The sequence below is a fragment of the Mirounga angustirostris genome, unplaced genomic scaffold (assembly GCF_029215605.1).
Source record: "Mirounga angustirostris isolate CCGP_5_RB_7025 unplaced genomic scaffold, mMirAng1.0.hap1 SCAF_16, whole genome shotgun sequence".
NCBI classification, from domain to species: Eukaryota; Metazoa; Chordata; class Mammalia; order Carnivora; family Phocidae; genus Mirounga; species Mirounga angustirostris.
In genome coordinates this window covers 55,614,858-55,627,266 of record NW_026991724.1, presented here as the reverse complement: position 1 = coordinate 55,627,266, position 12,409 = coordinate 55,614,858, and the positions used below count along the sequence as shown (strand labels likewise).

At 42.5% G+C, this 12,409-nt stretch overlaps 1 protein-coding gene across 40 annotated transcripts in view; it reads left to right on the top strand.

The window, feature by feature from the left end:
• Positions 1–12,409, top strand: part of LOC123856141 (KRAB domain-containing protein 5-like) — a 119,853-nt gene that overhangs the window by 23,296 nt on the left and 84,148 nt on the right. For 26 of the 40 annotated variants that reach the window (XM_064581836.1, XM_064581842.1, XM_064581845.1 and 23 more), the window contains 2 exons: positions 4,123–4,249; positions 4,742–4,837. In XM_064581836.1, coding sequence (XP_064437906.1) covers positions 4,123–4,249; positions 4,742–4,837 — 223 coding nt within the window. Of the gene's footprint in view, positions 1–4,122; positions 4,250–4,741; positions 4,838–12,409 lie in introns of those variants that run through there. The other 14 variants (XM_064581865.1, XM_064581866.1, XM_064581846.1 and 11 more) reach the window with 1 other exon arrangement.

Here is a 12,409-nt window from a genome sequence, read left to right as displayed (position 1 = left end):
TGTTCTGGAAAAAGGGTGACTCTTCCTCTTTAGAATGTGAAAAAAGGTATTCTGTTTAAAAAGTACTAGATATTACAGGGCATGGAAACTGTACGTGATCGGAGTTTGCATAAGTCAACTGTTCTCTCATCATTCGATTTATATTCTGATATACTGTTTGGGGGCCAGGAGAACACAGCAGTAATAATAGTTCCTTCAGTGTGCCTTAGGTGATGTAGGAAAGACACTACGGTTCGAAGCCAGTGGCCAAGCTGACCCATCTTTGGTGCAAAAAGGTGGTTTTATTAAAGCACGGGGACGGGACCTGTGGGCAGAGAGAGCTGCCCCGGGGTCATGAGGAGTGGCCCATTATACACTTTCAAGTTGGGAGGGGGTTAGGGATAGCATTGGTCCCTAAGGAATTTTGGAAGCAAGGTTTCCAGGACCTTGAGGGGGCTGGCTGTTGTTAGGAAAACGTCGTTTATTACTGTCTAATAAAACCTAAGTCATGAGACCCTTCCGGTGGATATCAGTGGGTCATATGCTTGGGGAATGAGTGCCAACAGGTATCGGGGGGGCGGTTAGAGATAAAGTTTCCAAAGCAATTTTTAAAGTTTTTTTTTTTTTTAAGATTTTATTTTAAGATTTTATTTTTTAAGATTTTTTTTAAAGATTTTATTTATCTTTTGACGGAGAGAGACGCAGTGAGAGAGGGAACACAAGCAGGGGGATTGGGAGAGGGAGAAGCAGGCTTCCCGCCGAGCAGGGAGCCTTTTTGCAGGGCTGGATCCCAGGACCCTGGGATCATGATCTGAGCGGAAGGCAGACGCCTAACGACTGAGCCACCCAGGCGCCCCCCAAAGCAATTTTTATATGTTAAAGTAGGCTCACAGCGTCTTGGGGGTTGGGCTAAGATTGCCTTTTGCCAGTAGCCAAGTATCACCATCCAGGCAGTTGAGTCCCTAGAGGAATGTCACTCTTCCTGTTTCAAGGACTTGTCAGTGGGCTGTAGGTAGTAAGGAAATGTAATAATTTTACTCCTTTCTTTCCCACATCATTAGGCCCTGATAACATTTTTTTCTCCTTACAGCTAATGTTACCTTTTATTGGCTTGGGGCTCTCTGCCAGATTTCTCCCCTGTATTGTTCATATCCCCCCACCCCTTATCATTTGTAAGGATCTTAGATGGGTTTACCGAGCGATGTGCAGAAACCATCCCATTTAAACCAGAGACTTCTGAGTTTCTGTTCACTTGTAGTTTCTGCTGAGGAGAACAAAGGCAAAAGAAATGTGGATAAAGTGAAATTTCCTTACTACTTGCAGCCAGAGACAGAAAGCAACCTTAGCCTGACAAAAGCCAGACCTTATGAAAATCCCTTTTCAAATTTCATCTGTCCCCTCACTAACTTAAAACTGTACAGGCAGTGGCTCCTCACAATCACACTGCAGCTCTTTCTGCCCACGGGCCCTGTCCCTAAGCTTTACTAAAAACAGGTTTTTGCGGGACATCTTAGTGGCTCATTGGGTTAAGTCGAGTCTTGATCTCAGCTTAGCTCTTGATCTCAGGGTCTTGAGTTCCAGCTTCTTCACGTTGCGCTCCACCCTGGGCGTAGAGCCTTCTTTTTTTTTTTCTTTTTTTTTTTTAAGATTTTATTTATTTATTTGAGAGAGAGGATGAGAGGAGAGAGAGAGCACATGAGAGGGAGGAGGGTCAGAGGGAGAAGCAGACTCCCTGCCGAGCAGGGAGCCCGATGCGGGACTCGATCCAGGGACTCCAGGATCATGACCTGAGCCGAAGGCAGTCGCTTAACCAACTGAGCCACCCAGGCGCCCAGGCGTAGAGCCTTCTTAAACAACAAAAAAACAGATTTTGCACTGATGATATCTCAATAATTCTTTTCTTGACCTTGGGCTCCTGGCCCACATCACATCAGTTTTCACTGGACATTGAAGACTCTCACCTTTGTGTGCTAGAGAGAGTGACTTCTGGGACTGGAGGTTCTAAATCAGCCAGACCTCAATCCCATAGGTTTTTATTTTGTTCCACACTCATGTCACAAACATACTCTTTTTTTTTTTTTAATTTAAAGATTTTATTTATTTGACATAGAGAGAGAGCGAGCCCAAGCAGGGGGTGTGGCAGGCAGAGGGAGAGGAGAAGCAGGCCTCCCGCTGAGCAGGGAGCCCGATGCGGGGCTCGATCCCAGGACCCTGGGATCATGACCTGAGCCGAAGGCAGACGCTTAACGACTGAGCCACCCAGTCGCCCCGCAAATATACTCTTTACTTCTTTGTATTTTCAGAAAAAGAAAACAAGAATCACATAATTAACATAAGTTTGAGTGTCTTAAAATCATGAAATAATACAGCGCACAAACGATGATTGAAACGAGAGTTTTCAGTGAAACACCATGTTGTGCGGTTAGTGAGCACAACAGTCAAGAAGGAAATCTTGATACCTTTAAAGGCACCAGTTAGTAATTTTATTTAAGAACCATGGGGACAGGACCTGTGGGCAGAAAAAGATGCACTTCAGCCTGCTGGAAGCTGGTAGTTACATGCAGAGTGTGCAAGGGGCCGGGGACATGCAGGGAGTATTAGATCATAAGTGTTTCTTTGAACCTCTACTTGTAAAACTACTTTTGCAAGATTTCTGTGGTGCTTATTCAGTTCGATACTTTCCGTGAGAGGTACAGGCAGTCAAAAGACCCTTTAAGAACGTAGCTACCAGCCTTTATTTACTCCTTACTAGTATGCGGGCTCTAGGTCGGCGTTCTGGCTTAACAGTGAACCTTCTTCTGCTTCTAGCCCTCATCATAGTCGACTTAGAAATAATACCTCTTTTATTTATATCATTCAATGTGTTTGTGTTGAGAGAGTGAATAAAAGAAGCATCATTATCCAGAAAGAGCTTTAGAAGTGTCATGTCTTTGAAATGTTTCTTTAGTCACCATGACAGTTCTGTACTCTGTAACTTTTCATGTGTATATATCTACTTTTTGAATGTATGGATGTGTGCATGAAATGTGAAAAGGTACATGAGTGTTGTGTGGATCCCTTCTTGTTTCCCTCATTCTTCTCAGGTTTGACACCTGCTATGAATATGCTTTAGAGTCCTTTCTGTATATTGACCTGTGTGTCATTTTAGATCGACTCTAGGTCAGACAACCAGTGTGAAAGCCTGATCCCTTCCGTGTTACTAGATGTGTGACAAAATCTCATAATAATAGAAGAACAATGTGTTTGCTCTCTTAGAGTAATATTATATATATATATATATATATTTTTTTTTTTTTTTTAAGATTTTATTTATTTGACAGAGAAAGACACAGCGAGAGAGGGAACACAAACGGGGAGTGGGAGAGGGAGAAGCAGGCTTCCCGCCGAGCAGGGAGCCTGATGCGGGACTCGATCCCAGGACCCTGGGACCATGACCTGAGCCGAAGGCAGACGCTCAACAACTGAACCACTCAGGCGCCCCGATTTTTTTTTTTTTTTAAGATTTTTTATTTATTTGACAGAGAGACAGTGAGAGAGGGAACACAAGCAGGGGGAGTGGGAGAAGGAGAAGCAGGCTTCCCACCGAGCAGGGAGCCCGATGTGGGGCTCGATCCCAGGACCCCGGGATCATGACCTGAGCCGAAGGCAGATGTTTAGCGACTGAGCCACCCAGGCGCCCCAATAAATAAAATCTTAAAAAAAAAAAAACACTTCACTACATGCTTCGTATGTTATGTAAATGAGCTTTGTGCTCCTCCTCCGGTGGAGATTTTAATATTACAATGAGATAAAAGGAACTGTAGATGACTCCATGGGTTACTCCGTGGTCCATCTGCTTAGGGGTCATGGGGATTAAGCTCAAACTGGGCCAGCCCAAGCTCTTCCTCAGAGCAGTCAGTACCCTTTGTTGGGTAGTTTCTCTTTCCCTGGAAGGACGCTCTGCACAGGTTTGAATAAAGGAAAAGATAAGGTGGAAACGAGGTTAAGTAAAATGTGGGACAAAGGTCGGAGGGTACTAGCAGGTAAGCAGGGAAGTTCAGGTCAGGTCGTGGGTCTAGCTGGTGACATTAACTTGTTCTTTCATCTTAGGGACCATTGTGAACTCTACCAATGGCCACTTGGTCACTGTGGTATTTATTGCAGGGACTGCTGACATTCAGGGATGTGGCCATCGAATTCTCGCAGGAGGAGTGGGGATGCCTGAACCACACTCAGCGGGAATTGTACAGGGATGTGATGTTAGAGAACTACGGACACCTCCTCTTCCTGGGTGAGAATAACTCCTTCCAGATTTCCCAGACCACACTCAGGGTTTTGTTCCTTCCTTTGAAGACTGTGTATTAGAAGATTCCTCTTTGAATGTTGGGAATTCAGATCCAGGCAATAAGGGAAATAAGTAGGGGTTTGTAGATGTAGAGAAAAATCTTCCTGATGCTTCCTTTTCAGCGTTACTGTCTCCTTCCTTAAGGGAACATCATCATTTCTGTAGATGAGTGGCGATTCTAAACAGCGAGTGGCAAAAAATGGTACTGCCCACATCTTCTTCTCCAATTTCCACTCACTACTGTCTAGTACTTGGAGGTGGAGGTCAGGATGTGAACATTGGAAATCTCTTCTGTGTCTTCTAAAGGGGCTGTTGATCAAGAGCATTTGGGAAGTCATTTTTAGATGCTACAAATGTCCTGTCTTCTGTATTGAGCACGATATTGGATTGAAAATCTCCAGCAATACTCCTATTCATTCCTTTTTTTCTAATAACCAGGTCTCATTGTGTCAAAGCCAGACCTGGTCATCTTTTTGGAGCAAAAGAAGGAGCTTTGGGATGTGAAGAGAAAGAAGACAGTAGCCATCCACCGAGGTAGGTGGAAATGAATGAAGCAGATGACAGAGGTGAGGTCCAAATGTGAAGGAGGACAATGACCTTCAAATGTGGTTTGAGTAGCTCTCCTTGAATGGAAATCTTGAGAAACCTATTTTTCTCCCTCTCACCAAGAGATACCTGCTATCCAACATTATCAAGCTCTTACATTCTCTAAGGATTCTCCTTCAGCTCCAGTGATGGTCCATCACATCCACAGGGAGGGCCAGGGGACTCTCCTGGGAGTGGGAGGGCCTCCATTGTCTAAGAACGTCTCCATAGCTGTGAGGGCCCTGGGAAAATCTCCCTATTTCTGAGGACCTTAGTGTTAAGCCCTTCGTAAGTTCTGTTTGCCTCGTGTGAAGAGTGTCAGGGTGGTTGTAGGCATATTGGGGTTTGGTGTAGAAATCCCAGGAACACTGATGACAGACATCCCATGTTTTCTGTTTTATGCTTTCCAGTGTTATGGAAGGTTTAATTTTAATTGTACAAAATTGAGACTCAGTAATTTATCAGATGATAAAGCACTTCCCTAAAATAAGAAAATCTAATCCTTTATTTCACTTCAAAAGTTAATTTTTTGTCTGTGAACTGAAATTAGGAATTATCACTGTGTTTTCCATTCCTCAATGGTGAAATAATGTAATGCATCTATTTGTATCCTAGAATTCCTACCTGAATTAATGCCACAGGGGAACTAGAACATTTAGATCTTAGAACCTTAGAACTCACATCCTATATTAAATTCTCAGTTGTTGCCTTATTTCTTAGTAATTGGATCATTTTATAATTTTGTATTCTTTTGACTTTGTCATGTGTTGTTTTCACTTTCTTATTAGTTAACATGAGAGATTCCTCTCATGTTTTAGATCAAAATTTCTGATATGACATGGGCATGTGCTTTATAAGAAGTGAGGTAGATAATTAGTAAAATCCCCATATTTTCTTTTTTAAGATTTTCTTTATTTATTCATGAGAGAGAGAGAGGGGGAGGCAGAGGGAGAAGCAGGCTCCCTGCCCCGTGGGACTCGATTCCAGGACCCTGGGATCATGACCTGAGCTGAAGGCAGGCGCTTAACCGACTGAGCTGACCTGGTGCCCCACACCTGTGATTTTTGATAAGTTAATTTTAACGTATCACTGTGTTCATGTCTTGATTTAGCCTATTTAGAATTTACCAGAGGATGAATTTGTGTCTTTGTTCCCCATATGTCACTCTCTCCTTATGGGGTCCCCTTAGTGTACATATTGGACCACTTGTTGGTGTCCCAACAACCCCTTAGAATCCTTCCTTTCCCACATATTTCTTTGCTCCTCTCAACATAGAATTTAAAACAAGGGGTCTTTACGTTGTCTGATTCTTTTTCTACTTGATCAAGTCGTTTGCTGTCAACTTCGTGTGTTTTCAAATTCGGTGATTGTTCTCTTCAGCTCCCACTTTTTTTTTTTTTTTTAAGATTTTATTTATTCATTTGAGACACAGAGATACAGAGAGAGAGAGAGAGAGCGAGAGCATGAGCAGGGAGAGAGGCAGAGGGAGAGAGAGAAGCAGGCCCCCTGCTGAGCCAGGAGCCCGATGTGGGGCTCGATCCCAGGACCCTGGGATCATGACCTGGGCCGAAGGCAGACGCTTAACCATCTGAGCCACCAGGCGCCCCAGCTCCCAATTTCTAGTTCATTATTATACTTCCTGTCTCTGAGTTTACATTTTGGTCATGCATAGTTTTCCTGATACCACTTAGTTAACCTGTTTTCTCTTCTTCCTCCATGAGCATCTTTATGATGGTTATTAGAATTCTTTGTCAGGCAATTAATTGTTTGTTGACAATTAATAATTCTTATTAACTTAGGGCCAGTTTTGGAGATTTATTTCATTCCTCTGATTGGAACACATATTTCTATTTCTTTGTATGCCTTGTGAACTTCTGTTGATACTTGGTAATTTAAAAAACAGCCTGTGGGCCCAGAATTATGGACTTGCTTTCTTTTTTTTTTTTTTAAGATTTTATTCATTTATTCATGAGAGACAGAGAGAGAGGCAGAGGGAGAAGCAGGCTCCCAAGGAGCAGGGAGCCCGATGCGGGGCTCGATCCCAGGACCCTGAGATCATGACCTGAGCCGAAGGCAGACGCTTAACGACTGAGCCCCTCAGGTGCCCGGACTTGCTTTCTTTAGGAGTACACAAATAAGAGTAATTCTGGGGCCTGTCACGCATGTTCTGGGCATTTGTCTTGTCTGAGTTTTCGTAATTTCCCAGTTTAAGAAAGTGGGGTTACTTCTTTAGAACGCATGATACCTTCCTCTCTCCGTCTTCAGCTCTGGAGTCTCTTCATTGTTTGAACAAAGGCTCACCGTTTGTCTGAGCAGCCAGCACACTGCATCCAGAGGGTGCTCTTATTCCCTCTGTGTCCCATGTCAGGCATGACAGAAGCAAGTCCCATAGGCAGCTGAAAAGAACCCAGATCATGACCATATAGGCAACTCATTTGTTCTCTCCTGAGGAGAGGTAAGAGTTTTCTCACCGTGTTGCCATGGAGTGTCTAGGAGGGTGAATGGCTATTGTGGGCAAGTATCACAAGCTTTCCTTGTCTCTTTGATGAGGCTCTTCCTTTGTACTTGCCTGGGGGTGCTGTGTTCTCCTAACTGGCTTCTGGAACATTCTAAAAGGTAATTTAGTCTATTTTTGTCTCCACGGGGGTGCAAAGTCCTGATGCTTCCTATTTCTCCATTCTGTTGCTGTCCTAGGATGGGTATTAATTTTGCACATTAGCATTTTAACATATATAGCATTTTAACATATATGCATATATGTGAGTTCAGTAAGTGGGATAGCTTATTTTAAATCTTTTAGTTGTGTCTTTCCATAACACCTTAAGCTTGTTGGTAAAGACAAGCAAAGAAGATTCATTCCATGGAACGATATGGGAAGATGTGGAAGCAATGGTTCTGAGTATTTATACTTAATGAATGACTGGGAAGGTGATGGGGGGGTAGTGAAGGGCAGGGAGGATGTCATAATAGATATAACCAAACTGGGACAAATACCCATCATGAAATTTTTACTGCCAGAAGAGATAAAGGATATAAAGCAATTGGGGGAGAACCCCACCTTAAGTCAGTTATGTTTGCAGAACGATGTCTTTGAATGCAAGGACCCAAATCCATTTTTTAAACATACAGATTTTCTGAAAGGACATTTGTTAATTATGGAAAGTCACCTAGCCCATGCTGAAAGTTATCATTCAAACCATTTCAAATATAAAATTGGATTAATCAAGCAATCAAATATTTCTGAAAGTTAGACACTTAAAAATGAAAATAAGAATTCTAAATGTGATGTCAACCCTCTGATAAAATTTGTTACATCTCATGGGCTAAAAATAAATGTTTCCCTATGTACATATGCATATGTTTATATATTTGAGTCCATGAAATACATTATTGAAATCGTGTACATTTAGACACGATCGGGTGTGTTCAGGGTGGTATGGCTGTAGACGAAATCATGTACATTTAGATCTTGAAAAATAACACTACTAATAATAGTGACAAACTCCCTTAGTTTTTTTTTTTTTTTAAGATTTTATTTTTTTGACAGAGAGAGACACAGCGAGAGAGGGAACACAAGCAGGGGGAGTGGGAGAGGCAGAAGCAGGCTCCCCGCCGAGCAGGGAGCCTGATGTGGGGCTTGATCCCAGGACCCCGGGATCATGACCTGAGCTGAAGGCAGACGCCCAACTGAGCCACCCAGGTGCCCCCAAACTCCTTTAGTTTTAAAGATTATTCAGTAAGATTTATTTTACCATGCCAGTTGATTATCACGGATTGTTTTGTTTTCTTTTTTTCAATTTCATCCTCATGGTTTAGTTCTATCTCTAGGAAAATTCCAGTGGCATATATTGAAGCAACGTTTAGTGTTACCAGGAACATTTCGTTTATGTTTAATACTCTAATGGAGGGGCGCCTGGGTGGCTCAGTCGTTAAGCGTCTGCCTTCGGCTCAGGTCATGATCCCAGGGTCCTGGGATCGAGCCCCACATCGGGCTCCCTGCTCGGCGGGAAGCCTGCTTCTCCCTCTCCCACTCCCCCTGCTTGTGTTCCCTCTCTCGCTGTGTCTCTCTCTGTCAAATTAATAAATGAAATCTTTAAAAAAAAAAAAAAAAACTAATGGAGATGTTAGGACTTGGATATACCACATTTCTATGTTTTTCCGAACACCCTCCCTATTTTTTTCTTGTGTTTTCCTATATGCATTTTAAGAAAATAATTCTATATTCCCTTCTTTTTTCTGTGAACATTGTCTACTCAGTACCATATTGCTTTAGCTAGAAATTAAAGCATGCTTTGAACATCTGGTCCTTTCTACGTTTAGTTTCACCTTGTCAGTATATGTACTTTATGACACTTTTCACATACATCTCTTTCTTTGCTTTTGAGTATTTTTTTTTTTAATTTTATTTTTATTTATTTTTAAGATTAGGAGGTCAACATCTTTTTTTTTTTTTTTTAAGACCCCATTTCCTAGCAAACTCTACCCCCAACACAGGGCTCGAACTCACAACCCCTAGATCAAGTCTCGCCTGCTCCACAAACTGAGCCAGACAGGCGCCCCATGTTGAATATTTTTTAAAGTAAAGTCACACGTACGGAACATAAGTGAACAGCTCCATGGAATTTCACAGACTGATCACATCTCTGTAAGCCATTGAGGTCAAGAAACAATATTATTTGTTCTCTAAACGTCCCCTCAAGCTCCCCAGTAACTTGCCCCAAAGTTCTCTTAACGTGTAGGGCAAGAGATTGCTGTCCTCATTTTGTACTTTATATAAATGTAGTCAGGCAATGGGAACTCTTGTATTTAGCCTTTATTCTCTCTGTGAATTGATCTGTATTCTTCCATGTTACTGTGCATCCTTCATTAGAATGGGTTGATACGATTCCATTGTGTGAATATCAAATGATTACATCATTTTAGTGTTAATGGGAGGGGGGATAGTTCTTAGTGGAGGACTGTCATGAATAGTGCTGGCATGTAAGATCTATAATTTGTCTTCTGGTGGAACATGCACGCATCTGCAGGCTATTTATGTGGGAGGATTGTTGGTAAATATGTTTATATATGTTCAGCTTTACTAGATACGACCAAGCCCTTCCCCAGTCACTTGTACCAATTTTCACAGCCACCAGCAGTGTATGGGGTTTCTAGTTTCTCGACATACTATCCAAAATGCGGTAATTTATGTGATTTTAACTTTGGGCTCCTGTTGTTACATGATGTCACAAAGTCATGGTTTTTTTTTTTTTTTTTTTAAGATTTTATTTATTTATTTGAGAGAGAGAGAATGAGAGAGAGCACATGAGAGGGGGGAGGGGCAGAGGGAGAAGCAGACTCCCCGCTGAGCAGGGAGCCCGATGTGGGACTCGATCCCGGGACTCCAGGATCATGACCTGAGCCGAAGGCAGTTGCTTAACCAACTGAGCCACCCAGGCGCCCCACAAAGTCATGGTTTTATTTGCTTTTTTGTTATTGTTACTTCTTACTACTATGGATTTGGGCATTAACCTTTGGATAATCTCTTTTTCAGAGTGTCTAGTGGGTTCCTGTGACTATTTTTTCTGTTTTGGTATTTTTTTCTTCAGGCTTTGTGGTTCTGTATGTATTATGAGAATGAGTCCTTTGTCTCTTCTCTCGGTCTACCTCTATTTCTATCTCTCGAGCTTGTGATGCAGAGAAGTTCCTAATGTAATCCAGTTTGCCATTTTATCCTTTATGGTTAGTGTTTTTTACCATTTTTAGAAATTTTCACACAAAAAATAAATTTTCTCATATACTAAGTCCACAGATAGAATCTTTTGTGTTTTTCTAAAAACATAGTTATCTTTACAATATCGATCAGAAATGTATTAAAAATCAATGTTCTCAGGGGCATCTGGGTGGCTCTGTCAGTTAAGCGTCTGCCTTTGGCTCAGGTCATGATCTCAGGTCCTGGGATTGAGCCTCGCATTGGGCTCCCTGCTCAGGGGGGAGTCTGCTTCTTCCTCTCCCTCTGCCTCCCCCCCGCCCCCGCTCTCTTGCTCTCTCTCCTCTCAAGTAAATAAATAAAATTAAGAAAAAAAGCAATCTCTAGTTTGTGTGGTGACTGAGGTTTTCTATTCTTTTTCTTTTTTCCCCCCACATGGATAACAAATTGAAGTGTATTCCGAAAATGTTATATTGTGCTTTCTTTTCATTTGCTTTAACTAGTCATTTCTTCACGTGGATTAATGGCACCACAATCTTGGAGCAGACTTCTGTGATTTGTCTCCATCTTTTCCTGCCTCTAGTGATGTTTAGCCATCTCCCAGGACCATACACCCAATGTCACTTTTCTTTTTTAAGATTTTATTTATTTATTTGAGAGAGAGAATGAGATGGGGGGGGAGGGTCAGAGGGAGAAGCAGACTCCCTGCCGAGCAGGGAGCCCGATGCAGGACTCGATCCAGGGACTCCAGGATCATGACCTGAGCCGAAGGCAGTCCCTTAACCAACTGAGCCACCCAGGTGCCCCCCAGTGTCACTTTTCATGTCAAAACCTTCCATGCGCCTCTTTGCTCTGATGAGTGATTATTCCTATATCCCATAGCAGAATGGCCTCCAGAAGCTTGGCAATAGCAATCATTTACTTGTTATATAGATTGGAGCTAGAATCTTGGCAAACCGATAGCTGGTTGACCATTCTCTGTCTCCTTCCTTCACTGGAGGCAGGGTAACCCTTTCTACAGACTTTATTGCCTAACACATGAGTATACTCAAGTCATTAGACATTGTCTCTAAAGGGGTCCCGCCCACAGGGACAGCTTTTGGCTGAAAAGATTCCTGCTATGATTTTGGATGAATGCTTCTTTGGCATGTTTACACAGTGGCCAGGGGTGTGTCCATTGTGGTACATGCGGGTCTTTATCTTCAAGACCATTAATGTTAGCCCTGTGGACTCTTGTTTGGAGGGAGGTTAAAGTAAGAGCTTCCAGGTACGTTGACTTTTAAATTTTCGTCTGTGTGTCACTGCCAAATGAGCAGCAAAAGATCATGAAGAAAAACATATCTTGGATACTGTTGTGGATATCTTCTCAAAATCATACACTAGCTGTAGGTAGCATTTGTTGTTATTCCTTGAAATCTTGTTGTGAGCCCAGTGGTCCCGTGATTTACATCCACTCAAGGTACAAAGAGTAGGTCAACTGTAGTCACACGATCAACATTTCCTCTGGATTTTCATCTAAGTTCAGAGCCACCAAAAGTATTTTTTTTTTTTTTTAAGATTTTATTTATTTGACAGAGAGAGACACAGCGAGAGGGGGAACACTAGCAGGGGGAGTGGGAGAGGGAGAAGCAGGCTTCCCGCTGAGCAGGGAGCCCGATGCGGGGCTCGATCCCAGGACCCTGAGATCATGACCTGAGCCGAAGGCAGATGCCCAACGACTGAACCTCCCAGGCGCCCCACCACCAAAGTATTTTTGACATTGTGACCACCTCTGTTGGATTTTACAAAATCCTTCATCTTTTTCTTTTTTTTTTAAAGATTTTATTTATTTA